The 13,729-nt window shown below is 42.5% G+C and overlaps 1 protein-coding gene across 2 annotated transcripts in view; it reads right to left on the bottom strand.

Annotated features, from left to right (window-relative positions):
* Positions 1–13,729, bottom strand: part of Eps15 (epidermal growth factor receptor pathway substrate 15) — a 102,823-nt gene that overhangs the window by 19,117 nt on the left and 69,977 nt on the right. For both annotated transcript variants that reach the window (XM_055628801.1, XM_055628802.1), the window contains exons 14-19: positions 9,474–9,635; positions 8,962–9,159; positions 7,108–7,311; positions 4,653–4,769; positions 4,383–4,473; positions 476–511 (exon numbers count right to left, since the gene is read on the bottom strand). In XM_055628801.1, the coding sequence (XP_055484776.1) occupies positions 476–511; positions 4,383–4,473; positions 4,653–4,769; positions 7,108–7,311; positions 8,962–9,159; positions 9,474–9,635 (808 nt within the window). The remainder of the gene's footprint in view (positions 1–475; positions 512–4,382; positions 4,474–4,652; positions 4,770–7,107; positions 7,312–8,961; positions 9,160–9,473; positions 9,636–13,729) is intronic.

Genomic DNA, 13,729 nt, shown 5'->3' with positions numbered 1-13,729 from the left:
ACACACACACACACACACACACACACACACACACACACACACACACACACACTTTCTTAAGCAAATTCACAAGGCTCTAACCACTCTCTACAAACGCCAGAATATGCTGGAGAGATGGCTCAGTGGTTAAGAGAACTGACTGCTCTTCCAAGGTCCTGAGTTTAATTCCCAGCAACCACATGGTGGCTCACAACCATCTGTAATGGAACCTGATTCCTTCTTCTGGTGTGTGTGAAAACAGAGCATTTGTATACATAAATATATATAAATATAAATATATACATATATATATATATTTTTTAAAATACCAGAATATATAAGTACCTTGCCTTGGCTTTTGAGCAGCTTTAAAACTAAAAAGCAGTTCATCTCCTAGACTACCCAAGTTGTGTGTCCTCGTTTCTAAATACAACATAAGTTTATAATTAAGCAGAACAGAATTAAAAGTTAAGAAGAAACTCAAAAATATACTGACCAATTTTTCCAAAAGGATCATCCTTGAAAGGATCACCTGTGACAAAGAAAAAGAGAAAAATAAAATACTATTATTTATTGTTGTGGAAAAGGGTATTTCTAAAGAAAAAGCAAAGCTAAGTTAAACAATAACTTAATTACGTCAACCTCAATTAAGTCAATTAAGTCTACCTCAAAGTAAATAAAATTATGTTATCACCTTAGGAAAGTTTTACAACAATAAAAAGCAAATGCTGAACTCAACACAAGTCATAAACAGGCAAATTAGAACCATGACGTCTGAATAAGAAGTGTCCTCTGCAGTCTCTGGCCTTTCAACACCTGCTTCCCAGTTGGTGTCGCTCTTGGCGAGGTGTAGGAGGTTGGGCTTTGTGGAAGTGTGCCACGGAGGTAGGCTTTGAGAGCTCAAAGACTGTGCTTTTAAGTTTGTTCTCTGCTTCCTGTTCTGCTGCCATGTTGACCCTGCCATTACAGCCTCTAACCCTCTGGAACAGTAAGCCCAAATAAACTCTTTCTACATAAGTTGATTTGGTCATGGTTTTTTTTTCCCCAGCAACAGAAGAGTAACTAATTTAAGAATCAAATTTACTTAGCCTTGATTGAAAGCAGTTACAGGGAAAGACACAACAATAAAATTTTACCAACAAAATACCGTCTCCTCACAAGGCTATTGGTTAGACAGTACCATCAGTACTTCATGAAATAAAGAAGACTTGACTAAGGCAACAATAACAAAACAAAAACAAAAAGCCCTCACAGACTAAAGAAGCCAGAGGCAAACCCTCACATTATGGCCACTTGAATTTTGACAAGAGTATCAAGAACACATGACAAGTAAAGGGTGAAAGAACAGTCTTTTCAACAAATGGTCCTGGGGCTGGGGCTGTAGTCAGATTGGCTGAGTGCTTTTCTGGGCAGCACAAAGCCCTGAGCTCCAGCCCCAGAACTCCGTATGTCTGATGTGATGGCGTATATCACAATCCCAGCATTCGGACGTGGAGGCACAAGGATCAGGAATTCAAGGTTAGCCTTGGCTATATAGTGAGTCTGAGGTCAGCCTAGACTACAGAACAACACCCTTTCTCAAAAAAAAAGTATTTGGATGACAAGACAGAGCTGTACCTCATACCAGATAGAGAAGTTAACTAAACCGAAGCTCTAAAGCGCTACAATGTTAAGTGCTCTCTCTGTCTGTGTGTGTCTGTGTGTCTGTGTGCATGTGTGCAGGTGGCCACAGAGGCGAGAGGGCATCAGACCTCTGGAGTTACAGGCAGTTTGAACTGCCTGATGTTGGCTCTAGGCACTAAATCCAGGTCCTCTGGTAGAGCACCAAATGTTCTTAACCACTGAGATGTCTCTCTGGCCCAAGTGCCCTATATTTAACAGGTAAAACTACAAAGTTCTTGAAAGAAAAGCAGGGGTATAAATGCTCATGCCTCTAATCAACACTCAGGAGGATGAGGCAAGAAGAAGACTGCCAGTAGTTTGAAGCAGCCTGGGCTCTAGATTGAGAACTTGTCTCAAAATAACTTAATACATACACACACTGTTCATGAAGTATTTTCAAATCACGTCAAAGAGTTTTACTTGGAACATGTAAGAAGCCCTAACAAGTAAACAATACAAAGACAAACAGGACTGGAGCGAATGCTCAGCATTTAAAAGTGTACACTGCTCTTGCCAAGGAGCAATTCCTAGCACCTAAGCCTGCAACTCCAGCTCCTGCCTCTGTACTCATGTTCATGCCTTTGTACTCATGTTCACATACCCACACACACAATTAGAAATGAATGAATGAATGAATGAATGAATGAATGAATGAATGAATGAATGAGAAAAAATGATGTGTTGCTCAACACTGACATACATGTTTTTGCAGCCTGGTCTACAGAGTGAGTTCCAGAACAGCCTAGGCAGCACAGAGAAGCCCTGTCTCGAAAAACAAAGAAAACAAAACAAAAAACCCAAACAAGGCAAAAGACATCCATGTTTTTGCAGGGGTATGCATCTCTTTTTCCTGGGTGCATATTAAGTCATGTAGTAACACTGCTTAATTGCCGGTCTAGAAACCCCAGCCTGTTTTCCACAGACAGAGAACCATTTCATATCCCACTAGTGTAATTTGTCACCTGCTCTTTGATTACGGCCATCCTAGCAGGCATGACGTGGAATCTCATTGGGGATCTGACTAAAGTTGCAAATCTTTCTTTATGCTACTGGTTGTTTGCATATGTGTTTTGAAGAAATAGCTGTTTAAATGATTATGCCCATTTTAAAATTAGGCTGGGCTGAGGTGGGGAAAAGCACCAAGGTGTCCCAACATTAGACTGTGATAATGACTATTAAACTGTGCATGTTCTGAATCTATGACTGACTGACTAGGCTATAGTTTAAGGATCAAACAAAGCATTAAGCCTGCTAGCCAAGCACTCTACAGCTGAGCACAATCTCAGCCCTAGAGATTTTAAGTGTAAAACTTACATTTACCTTTTGGTGCTTGTTTATTTTACTTACATTTACCTTTTGGTGCTTGTTTATTTTACTTACATTTACCTAATTTTGTGCTTGTTTATTTTAAAGGTTCTAATATTTGGGCTCATCTCTGCCATGACTATGGGGTCAGTTATTCTGTCCGTGTGCCTTGGCTTGACATCTTTTGTTTGTATGGACTCTCTTTACCTTTTTTTTAGGTACATAACTGTTTTGCACCATGTGCAAGTCTGGTCCTGTGGAACAGAAGATGCTCTAGACCTGGAGCCACAATACGGATGAATGCGAGCTGCCCTGTGGTGCTGGACACTGAACTCAGGTCCTCTGCAAGGGCAGCAAGTACTCTTAATTGCTGAGCCATCTCTTCAGGCCCTTGTGTAAGACCAGGTGACGCTATGCAGCCCTGGCTGACACTAGCTATGTGGACCTGACTGGCCTCAAGCCCACAGGGTCTTCCCGCCTCTCTCACCAAGCGAGGGGATTACACCAGGCTCAGCTTCACAGGAGAGTTCTCGGAATAAAATACGATCAAAAGAACTTGACAGCAGGAATATTTAACACAGTTCACACAGATGATAGACTTTTAGTCAGAGTTATGTTTCTTTTCTTTTTTTCCACTTTTTGGAAGATAGGGTTTCTCTGTGTAGCCCTGGCTGTCCTGGAACTCACTCTGTGGACCAAGCTGGCCTCGAACTCACAGAGATCCGCCTGCCTCTCCCTCCCAAGTGCTGGGATTAAAGGTGTGCACCACTGTGCCTGGCCAGAATTATGCTTCTAAAATTAGAAATATCTTAAGGTAACGGATTCTGGCATCTACTACTACAGTTTCCGTTATTATATTAGTTTAGTTTTGCTTTTGTGATAATAGTCTCACTATGTAGCCTAGGCTAAGTAAACCAGGCTGGCTTTAAACTCAAGAGATCTATCTACCTCTGCCTTTTGGGTATTAGGACTAAAGGTTTATGTCACCGTGCTGGAAATGATTCAAAATTAGTGTTGTTGTTGTTTTTTATTCTTTTCTCTCCCCCTCCCTCCCTTCCATCCCCCACATAAGCTTTCCTGAGGCAGTTTTGTTTTGTAGCTCAGGCTAAACTCATATTTGCAAACTGTTGGATTATAGCAGTGGGACTCCATGCCTGGCCAGGTGCTGGCACCTTCGTGATTTTGGGCTAAATAACGACAATTTATGAATGTGGACTACATCTTCCCTTTGGCGTCTCCTCTGAAGAAACTTTCCATCAGAGAACCTGATGGTATAATATTAAGCTTAACCGGTAGCAAATGTAAGAAGAAACCCCTTATTCTCAGCTTTCCTTAGTTGCAAAAAAATACTCTCAAAAATGAAGCCTCAACACTTATATAATTTACATATCACAAAGTGGTCTTTTGGATACACTTACAAAAAAAAAGTTACTTACTGCCAACAAAAGGATCAGACTGGAAAAAGTCCAAGTTTGTATCTGCAACTGGATCTGTCAGTGAACTGGATTCTACATTAAATGGATCTTCCTAGAAATAATTTTAATTAAAACAGATTATTTTAGTAACTGAAAGTTTAAAAGATAATACTTCAAATGACCCACATTCAAATCACATACATACTTTGAAAAATTAGTAAATATTTTTGCAGCTACAAAGAACAAGTCAGAATGAGTGACAGGAACAGTTGAATGTATAATTGTCTTCACCTCTTTTGAATGCTTGTCATCCTCAAGTCTGGGACTAACTTTCTCATTACCAGCCGCAGTCACAACTTCGTTTTCATCAGTCACATCAGAAGGTGCTATTTCAGGACTACTCCTCACCTACCAAAAGCACATATGTGAATATGAATGATAAAAATCTTTTGTCTCAGGCTGGTGAGATGGCTCAGTGGGTAAAAGCATTTGCTGCTAAGCCTAATGACCTGAGTTTAATCTCCAGGACCCACTTAGAGGAAGAGAAAAACTCCTGCAAGTTTTCTTCTGACTTTCACAGGAATACTGTAACATGCCAATACCCACCCACCCACAAATGTAATAAAGATATTTTGGGTAAGATTATTTTAACAACTTTTTTGAGAGACAGGGTCTTACTGTGTAGTTCTGGCTGCCCTGGCACTTACTATGTAAACCAGGCTGGTCTCAAACTCAGAGGTTCACCTGCCTCTGCATCCTGGGTGCTGGGATTTAAAGGTCTGTATCACCACAGCTGGCTAGAACATTTTTTAAATTCTGTGTGTGTGTGTGTGTGTGTGTGTGTGTGTGTGTGTGTGTGTGTGTTTTAAAATTGATTTTGGTATTGGGAATCAAATCCTGGGCCTCTTGCAAACCATTCGCCACTATGCTCTATCACTAGCTATTTTTTATATGCAACACTAAGTGGTCAGCTCTGAACTCATACACATACAAATAACATTAATGAAGTAAACAGGTTGTATTTATACATTTAGGAATCTCTTTCTGTGTGTATATAAAACAATAAAAGAAAAAGAGGCCATGAATTTCTGAAAAAAGAGGGATATGTGGAAAAGGTTAGGAAAGGAAAGGAGTAAAGTGTGTAATTAGAATTTAATTTCAAAAAACAAAATATTATTAAACGTAAAAAAAAACAAAGTAAACTAAAAAATGTTGTTACCTAAGCCAGCTCTTTATGCTATCTCTGAAGTTCAGTCTAGAGCTGAAGCAAGATCGTTTGGGCAGAGGGGATTTTGAGGCTAACTTGGGCAACACAGTGAGCCCCTGCCTCCAAATGTTATTATCTAAAGAAGTGCTTCTGTTGTTTTGAGACATAATCACACTATACAGCCAAGATAGCTTAGAACTCACAGTGTCCTCAGCTCCCGAAGCTGGGACTAAAAGCGTATGCTAGGACTGCAGACAGCTCAGTGGGTGAGGACACTGACAACCTGAGCTCAATCCCTGGTCACAAGGCAAAAGAAGAGAACTGACTTCCACATGTTTTCTTCTGACTTCCACATGGACATCCTGACATGTATGTGCACACAGAACAAAAAGACAAAAATTTAACTGTGCACGCCACTATGCCTGCCAGAAATACTGACTTTTACATGTGCTCTATGAAAAGTCAACTATAATCCAGGTGTGGTGCCACACTCAGGGGGAGAGGGAGGCAGGTGGACCGAGGGCACGAAGCCAGGGCCGAGAAGATGGCTCCCTGGGTGAAACACGCGGTGCACTAGCATAAAGAGCTAACTGAGCGCAGTTTGGAGCACAGGAGGAAAAGCTAGGCGTGGTGGGGTATAACGGAGACCCCAAGGCTGGGGAGGCAAAGACAGGCAGATATTCCAGGTCAAGCCAAGACAGCAACCTCTATTTTCAGTAAGGAGATTCTGTCTCAAAAAAATAAGAGAGTTGAACTCTGGCCTCTGTCTACACTTGCATACATGGATTAGTGCAACCACGCATGGGCACACTAGTGAGCGCCTCACTCATCCCACCCACAGACACATTCCGTTAACGAAGAGCTTAACGACATCCTTAGCTATATATTAAGTTTGAGGCCAGCCTGAGCTACACAAGACCCTATTTATTTAAAAAAATTATTAATTAGATTACATTTGTACAGTAGTTACAACTGAAAAGAAAGAATTTCAGTTGTTGAGGCTGAAGGCTGGCTCAGTGGTTAAGAACATTAACTGTTCTTCCAGAGGACCCCAATCTGATCGCCAGCACCCACACCAGGTAGCTTAAACTGTCTGTTAACTCCAGCTCCAAAGGATCTGATACCCTCTTCTGGCTTCTGTAGGTACTAGACACACATAAATAAGGTTAAAATACACCTTAAAAACGTTTTTTCTTTATATTATACACATGCTAACAAAACTTTGTTGTGGGACTCGGGAGACAGCCTATTTGATAAAGTGCTTGCTGCTCAAGGACATGAGTTTAGACCCCCGGCAATCATGTAGAGTCAATTCCGGGACAGCGGAGGTGTAGACAGACAGGTTTCTGGGGCTTGCTGGCCAGCCAGCCTAGTCAGATTGCTGAGCCCTAGAGCTCAGTGAGAGCCACTGTGTCCAAGAAAAAAAGTAGACAGCAACTGAGGAGTCACACCTGAAGTACAAGTACCCGCATACCAACATGGATCTTCATCAGTCTGTGTGTGTGAGGGAGAACGAGGGCAATCATGACATAGACTCACTGGTGACTCCTGCTGTATGGGCTCAGACTCCAGGTTGTTCTGGCCTTCCGCTTGTTCATTGAGGTTGGCTGTCTCACTGCTGCTGGTGCTGAGGCTACAATAATCTGCAGCACCGTTTACAATAATGCTTTGTGGGCTACTGCACCAATTTGACTGGTTATTATGATTTTCCAGATCTTTCATTTCCATCAGTCTCATTTGCATCTGCCAATACAAAGCAGAAATACAAAACAATTTAATACTACAAATATATGTAACATACAAACAGCTATGCCCCTAGACTCACTCAAGGATAAATTTGCTTTCTATTAGGAGGATCCTCTGGAAATGCAGCATGACTTAAAGATTTCAAAAATCTCTTCCTTGGACTCCTCCTGCCAATTTCAGCATGCATACATTTGGTTTTGTAAGTCTTGTGAGATCTCCAAGAATTCTGTCTCAGGTATCTGAGAACTGGCAGTCTTTCAGGGTATAATTAGAAAAAGAAAGACCCAGGATACCAGAGGAAAACAGAGCCAAGTAACAGAGAAGGAGATTCAGCAATGAAGCTATAGTGGAGCTACAGGAAATTAAAATATACTTTAGTTTACTTTACAACATACTACATAGTATAGAATAATACACACATATATCCAACAGTATATATAGCTGATTCTAACTTTGTATACTATATTGCATAATGTATACACATACATGTAGTATATACTACATATATAATATATAGCATACTATATGTATATGTGTGTGTACATATATATATTATTCTGTCTAGTATACAAAGTTTTCGAATCAGCCATATTCCTGTTGGGGAAGGGAGTGAAAATAAACTTTAAGACCAGCTAATGTTTTATGCTCTGGTGCTATTTGTTAATGGGAAAGAGGAGCCCTAGAAAGTAACCTCTAAAAAATGTAATTCACACAAAGTCCAATAAACAAAGATAAAGCTGTTTTGGCCTCAACTATTCAAATGAACTCAACAATAATGCACAAAAGGCAGAATTCAATAAGTTATAATATATTAAATAATAATAAAATCAGAAACAAGGAAACTAAATGATTTTAATGAGCAATATTGATCTAAACATTAGAATTCCAAGAAAAGACAATAGGTTGTATTGTTCTTAGTTAGGTTATCACTACTGTGATGGAACACTATGACCAAAGCAACTGGGGAGGAAAAGGGTTACTTGGCTTACACTTGCACAGCTGAAGGAAGTCAGGATGGGAGCACAAACAGGAGGCAGGCACAGATGCAGAGGCCGTGCAAGGATACTGCCCACTGGCTTGCTCCCCATGGCTTTCTCAGCCTGCTTCCTGATAGAACCCAGAACCACCACCCAGGGATGGCCCCACCCACAATAGTTGGGCCTTCCCCATCAATCACTAAAAAACTGCCTTACAGGCTTATCCCTTCTCACAGAAGCATGTTCTCAACGGAGGCTTCCCCTCCGCAGTGACTCTAGCTGTGTCAAGCTAATATTAGCCAGCCAACGCAGGCTATTGTTTATAAAAATAGACAGTATTTACTATGAATTTATGTATCAGACACCAGGCTAAACTACCTCATGTTTTGACTCATTTAATCCTTATAACAGTCCTAATAGGTAGGCGTGTTAAATCTTCAACTTTAAGATGAAAAAATCTGATACTCAGAGGTGATTCACCTAATAAATGGCAGAGCCAGCATTTAAACCTACCCTTAACTAAAAAGTTGCTACTCTAATCTGCTATGCAAAAGAACAGCAGGCAACTGTAAGGATTAAACAACTGAAGACACAAGCTAGCAGATAGAGAGGGAGCAGGTGTGAGAAGGTACAAAGGGACAAAGCCACCTGGGCCTGCTGCCCCACTTACTGAACTGACTTCCTGCTGGGACTCCAGGAGGTGTTGCTGAAGAGGTTCCAGCTGAGCCTTTCCTGACTCCACACTTTCTTCCAGTTGTGCTGTTTCTTGTTGGAGGCGACTCAGCTCTTCCCTAGCTTTCCACAGCTCTTCCTCGTAAGTGGAGATCTGAGACTCTTGATTAGTTATTTCGGCTTTCAGGGATGAGATCTGTAAATGGAGATGAGTGAGGGGGGAGGGAATTAAACGAAGGGAGTTTAGGGGAACTTTCGGTGTATTTTGGTAGTGGAAGATAGTGGGGATGGGACTAAGAAACTGGGCGGCAAAGAAAACATTTGTGCAATCAAGATTTAAAAAATATCACCCTTTTAATTTCTACTACAGAGAACCGTAATCCTCATGAACACCCCAACTCCTTCATGAAGCAGCTGCTGCCAAGACTGCCGCTAACAGTTAGGGGATGTCCTCTTTTTAAGCCCGGAACAAGGTGGAGGGAGAGAGCCCCGGAAGCAGCCAGGCTTTACCAGCTGGGCCTCCTCCGCACACTGTCTCCGGACTTCCTTGAGCTGCTCTTCCAGCTGGGCTTTCTGCTGGTCCAGCTCGTCCAGGAGCTCCTGTACCTGCTGCTTCTGGGCCTGCAGTTTCTGCAGGTTACCACTCTCCCTCTGAACTTCATCTTGAAGATCCTGAAACATAGGAAAACCCACACTTTTACTTCTAGGGCACAGGATGGGGAATTGTTAAGTCTACTTTAAGGGAAAGCACAGTCTTGTTTTATTAGATATTTTGTATTAAGGGATGAAAGCACTCAATTTTACAGTCTTCAAGTCACCTCTCCCAGATTGTGATATACGGTTGGCCTACTCAGATGGGTCCTTGGATGTCTGACTGACTTTGCTCTGTCCCCACACCTGCTTTAACCTCCCTCTTCTAGTCCAACCACGAGCCTTCTACCACTTCCTCTTTCCACTTCTCTTTCTCTTACTTTTTGTGTCCACCTGCTTGCTAGCAAACCCCTCTTTAAAAACCCTTGTCAGCCAGGTGTGGTGGCACATACCTTTAGTCCCAGCACTCCAGAGGCTGCGGCAGGCAGACCTCTGTGAGTCTGAGGCTAGTCTAGTATGCTGACACACGATAAAGTCATCTGAGAGGATGGAACCTTAATGAAGACAAGGCCTCCATAATAGCCAGCTGTAGAGCATTTTCTTAATCAGTTATTGATGGGGAGGGCCCAGCCCACTGTGGGTTGAGACCATACCTGGCCTGGTGATCCTGGGTTCTGTGGGAAAGCAAGCCAGTGAGCAGCACCCTCCATGGTCTCTGCATCAGCAACTGCCTCCAGGTTCCTGCCTTGCTCTGAATTCCTGTCCTGACTTCCTCTGATGAACAGTGCTGTGGAAGTGTAGGCCAAATAAACCCTTTGCTCCCCAACCTGCTTTTCAGCCATGGTGTTTCATCACAGCAATGGAAACCCTAAGACACCTGGTCTACGCAGTGACTACCAGGACAACCAGGGAGAGACCCTGCCTCACAAAAACAAAAACAAAACACCACCACCACCATCAAAAATTCCACAAGACCCTGGCTAAACACCAGCATCAAAACCAAAAAAGAACAAGTCCAGCTTATATCAGATTCCCTATGTTCTTACTTGCACGTAATAGTGCAAAATGTGGTCTCATTCGGTAGAGAATGCACTTGTGACCTTGGGTGGGTTAGGGAAGAATGGGGTGAGGGCAGAGGCATAGAGAGCTACACAGGAGTAAACCCTGACGTTCCGTTCTGTAGTGCAGCAGGGCAACTACATTCTCAGCAATCAAGCATTGGAAGTGTCTAGGACCTCCAAAATTACCAACACAAAAAAGGAATGCTGGTCTGAGTGAGTTTTGCCAGCTGCCCTCATTTGGTCAGCGCTGTATGACTGGCTGAACTGTCCTACCGCATCCTTAGATTCCCTGTAAGCACTATGTGTCGGTTCAGAAAACTCTTTTTTTGGGGGGGGAGGGGCTGGGGCGGAATGTGCCTCATGTAGCCCAAGCTGGCTTGAACTCACATACAGCAAGAGATAGCTAGCCTTGAACTTCGAAGTACTGGAACTACAGGTATACCACCACAATTAGAAAAACAGTGTTTTAAAAGCGTAAACAAATCCTTGTGTCAAATCATCTCACATGTCCACTCAAAACCGTTCAGTCTCCATTTCACCGAAACAACAAAGTCCTTAAGCACTTACGTTATCCTGCACGCCAACTCAGGCCAACTGCTCTGTCCTTCGCTCAGTTTCTCTGAGCCACGCCGACTACCATGCCGCTGCCTGAGCAGGCCAGACAGGCAGCCTCTCAACCCTACGGTGTGCTACCACATGCAGAAATTTCTGTAAGAGGAACAGGAGCCCTCTCCACCCCTGTGCTCCAAAATCCTCAAGAGCACTCCAGCTCCTCTCCACAGCCCTACGCATGCACACACCCACACCCTGCCACAGACCAAACCAAAAATGCTTAGGGATTAAAAGAATGGTAAAACAGCTGTCCCCTGGGCTGGAGAGATGGCTCAGTGGTTAAGAGTGCCATCTGCTCTTCCAAAGGACCCAGGTTCAATTCCCAGCACCCACATGGAAACTCACAACTGTCTATAACAGATCTGACACCTTTACCCTAATGCACATAAAATTTAAAAAATTAGTTATTTTTTAAAAAGTTGACTTTATTAGACTGGGCGTGGTCTAATAAAGAATATATTATTAAAAAAAAAAAACAGCTGTCCCCATGTGTCCAATTTCTTTTTCCACAACCCTAACAATAATCTGGAAGCTCATATTCTCTAATCATATCTAGTCTTTATAACCATACACATGTTTTCTTTCACTGTAAATCCAAAAAAGGAAACTATCATTTCCCTAAAAAGGCCATGTGAAAAAGTGTTTAGGACACAGTTCTCACTTTTTAAAGCTGAATAAAAAGACGTGTATAGTATTACCATATATCTAAAACCATTTATATATATCAAACACAGCAAATGGTAGTAAGAATTCACTGATAGAGAAGTTTCCTTAGTTCTCATGCTTTGGTGTACTTTACATTTAACAATTTGTTACATTTCATTATATGTGTGTGTGCTCGCTCACGTGCCTATGCGAGTGTAGGGAAGGGAGCAACTTTTAAGTCAGGTCTTCCCATAACTATGTGCATTCCAGGGATCACATTTAGGCCCTCAGGTTTTACCTGATGAGCAGTTTTGCTGGCCCTGTATTTTACAAATTTCCTGTGACGTGTGCATAGATGTCACGTGTGTGCCTGGTGCTGAGTGAAGCTAGAAAAGGCCATCAGGTTCCCTGGACCTGGAGTTACAGGTGGTTGTGAGCCACCATGTGGTTGCTGAGAACTGAACTGAACTTGGGTTCTTCTGGAAGAGCAACCAGTTCTCTCTCTCTCTCTTAAAGATTTATTTATTATGTATACAATATTGTCTGCATGTATACCTGCACGCCAGAAGAGGGCACCAGATCTCACTGTATATGGTTATGAGCCACCAGGTGGTACTGGGAATTGAACTCAGAACCTTTGGAAGAGCAGCCAGTGCTCTTAACCTCTGAGCCATCTCTCCAGCTCAGCCCCCTTTTAAAAATGAAAGTATCACATCTCTGGAGAAACCCCAACACACTCTTCACTAGCACCAGGTATGCACATGGTCCACAGACATATATTCAGGCAAACATCATAAACTTGAGAAAGAAACCTTTCAAAAGAAAAGCTAAAAATAAAATATTAAAAAAGACTTCCAATGCAAATCCACAGCAAAGGATCTTTGTTTCAGTGAGCAGATTTAAAATTAAATCAAAATGAAAAGTTGCAACATATATACCATTATGAGTAAGAAAGAACTTCTACCACAAACCCACTTACTCGGCTACCCTCTTCATGGCAGCTTCTGTATTTGTACCTACATCCAGGTCTACTTGGCTATTTTATTCTGGCACCAATCTGCCCATCTTGGAAGTAGACAAAGACATAAAGGCACCAGCATTCTGCACCCTGGGTCACCCCAGCTCGGGCAGGGGAGGTTCTAGGACTTGGATAATGCAGTGGGTTCCGCTTCCTCTACTGCTCTCCTGGTGCTATGACTGCAGAGGGAAGAGGGGTGGGTGGCAGCAATGAGAGCAGCCAGAACAAGCTCACAAGAATGGTGTGATGTGTTACCAACTTACTTTAGAACACCACAGCCAGCCTCATCTAAGACCCCTCCCTCAGGATAAAAGGTTACCCGAATTGGGAATCTTGGCTTCATTAAGAATGAAATTTCAGGGCTAGAGAGATGGCTCAGTGGTTAAGAGCACTGGGGGTTCTTTCAGAAGTTCTGAGTTCAATTCCCAGCACCCACATGGTGGCTCACAATCATCTATACTGGGATCTGATGCCCTCTTCTGGCATCTAGGTGATCTACAGATTAGAGCACTCATATATATAAAATAAATAATTCTTTAGGGAAGGAAGGAAAGAAGGAAGGAAATAAAGACAGACAGACAAACATTTCAGCCAGGTGTGGTGACACGTGCATGTAGTCCCAGCACTTGGGGAGGCAGAGGCAGGCAGATCTCTGTGAGTTTGAGGACAGCCTGGTCTACAAAGGGAGCCAAGGACAGCCAGGGCTACACAGAGAAACCCTGTCCAGAAAAACAAAACAAACAAACAAAAGTTTCAAGAAAATGTCCTGTTTTCTAGAAACTACTCAAGATACTGAAACTGACAAACTCACCCACAACCCCACCACATGTCCTGAGGAG

The sequence above is a fragment of the Psammomys obesus genome, unplaced genomic scaffold (assembly GCF_907164565.1).
Source record: "Psammomys obesus unplaced genomic scaffold, mPsaObe1.curated_primary_1811, whole genome shotgun sequence".
Lineage (NCBI taxonomy): Eukaryota > Metazoa > Chordata > Mammalia > Rodentia > Muridae > Psammomys > Psammomys obesus.
This window is presented reverse-complemented; position numbering and strand designations above follow the sequence as displayed.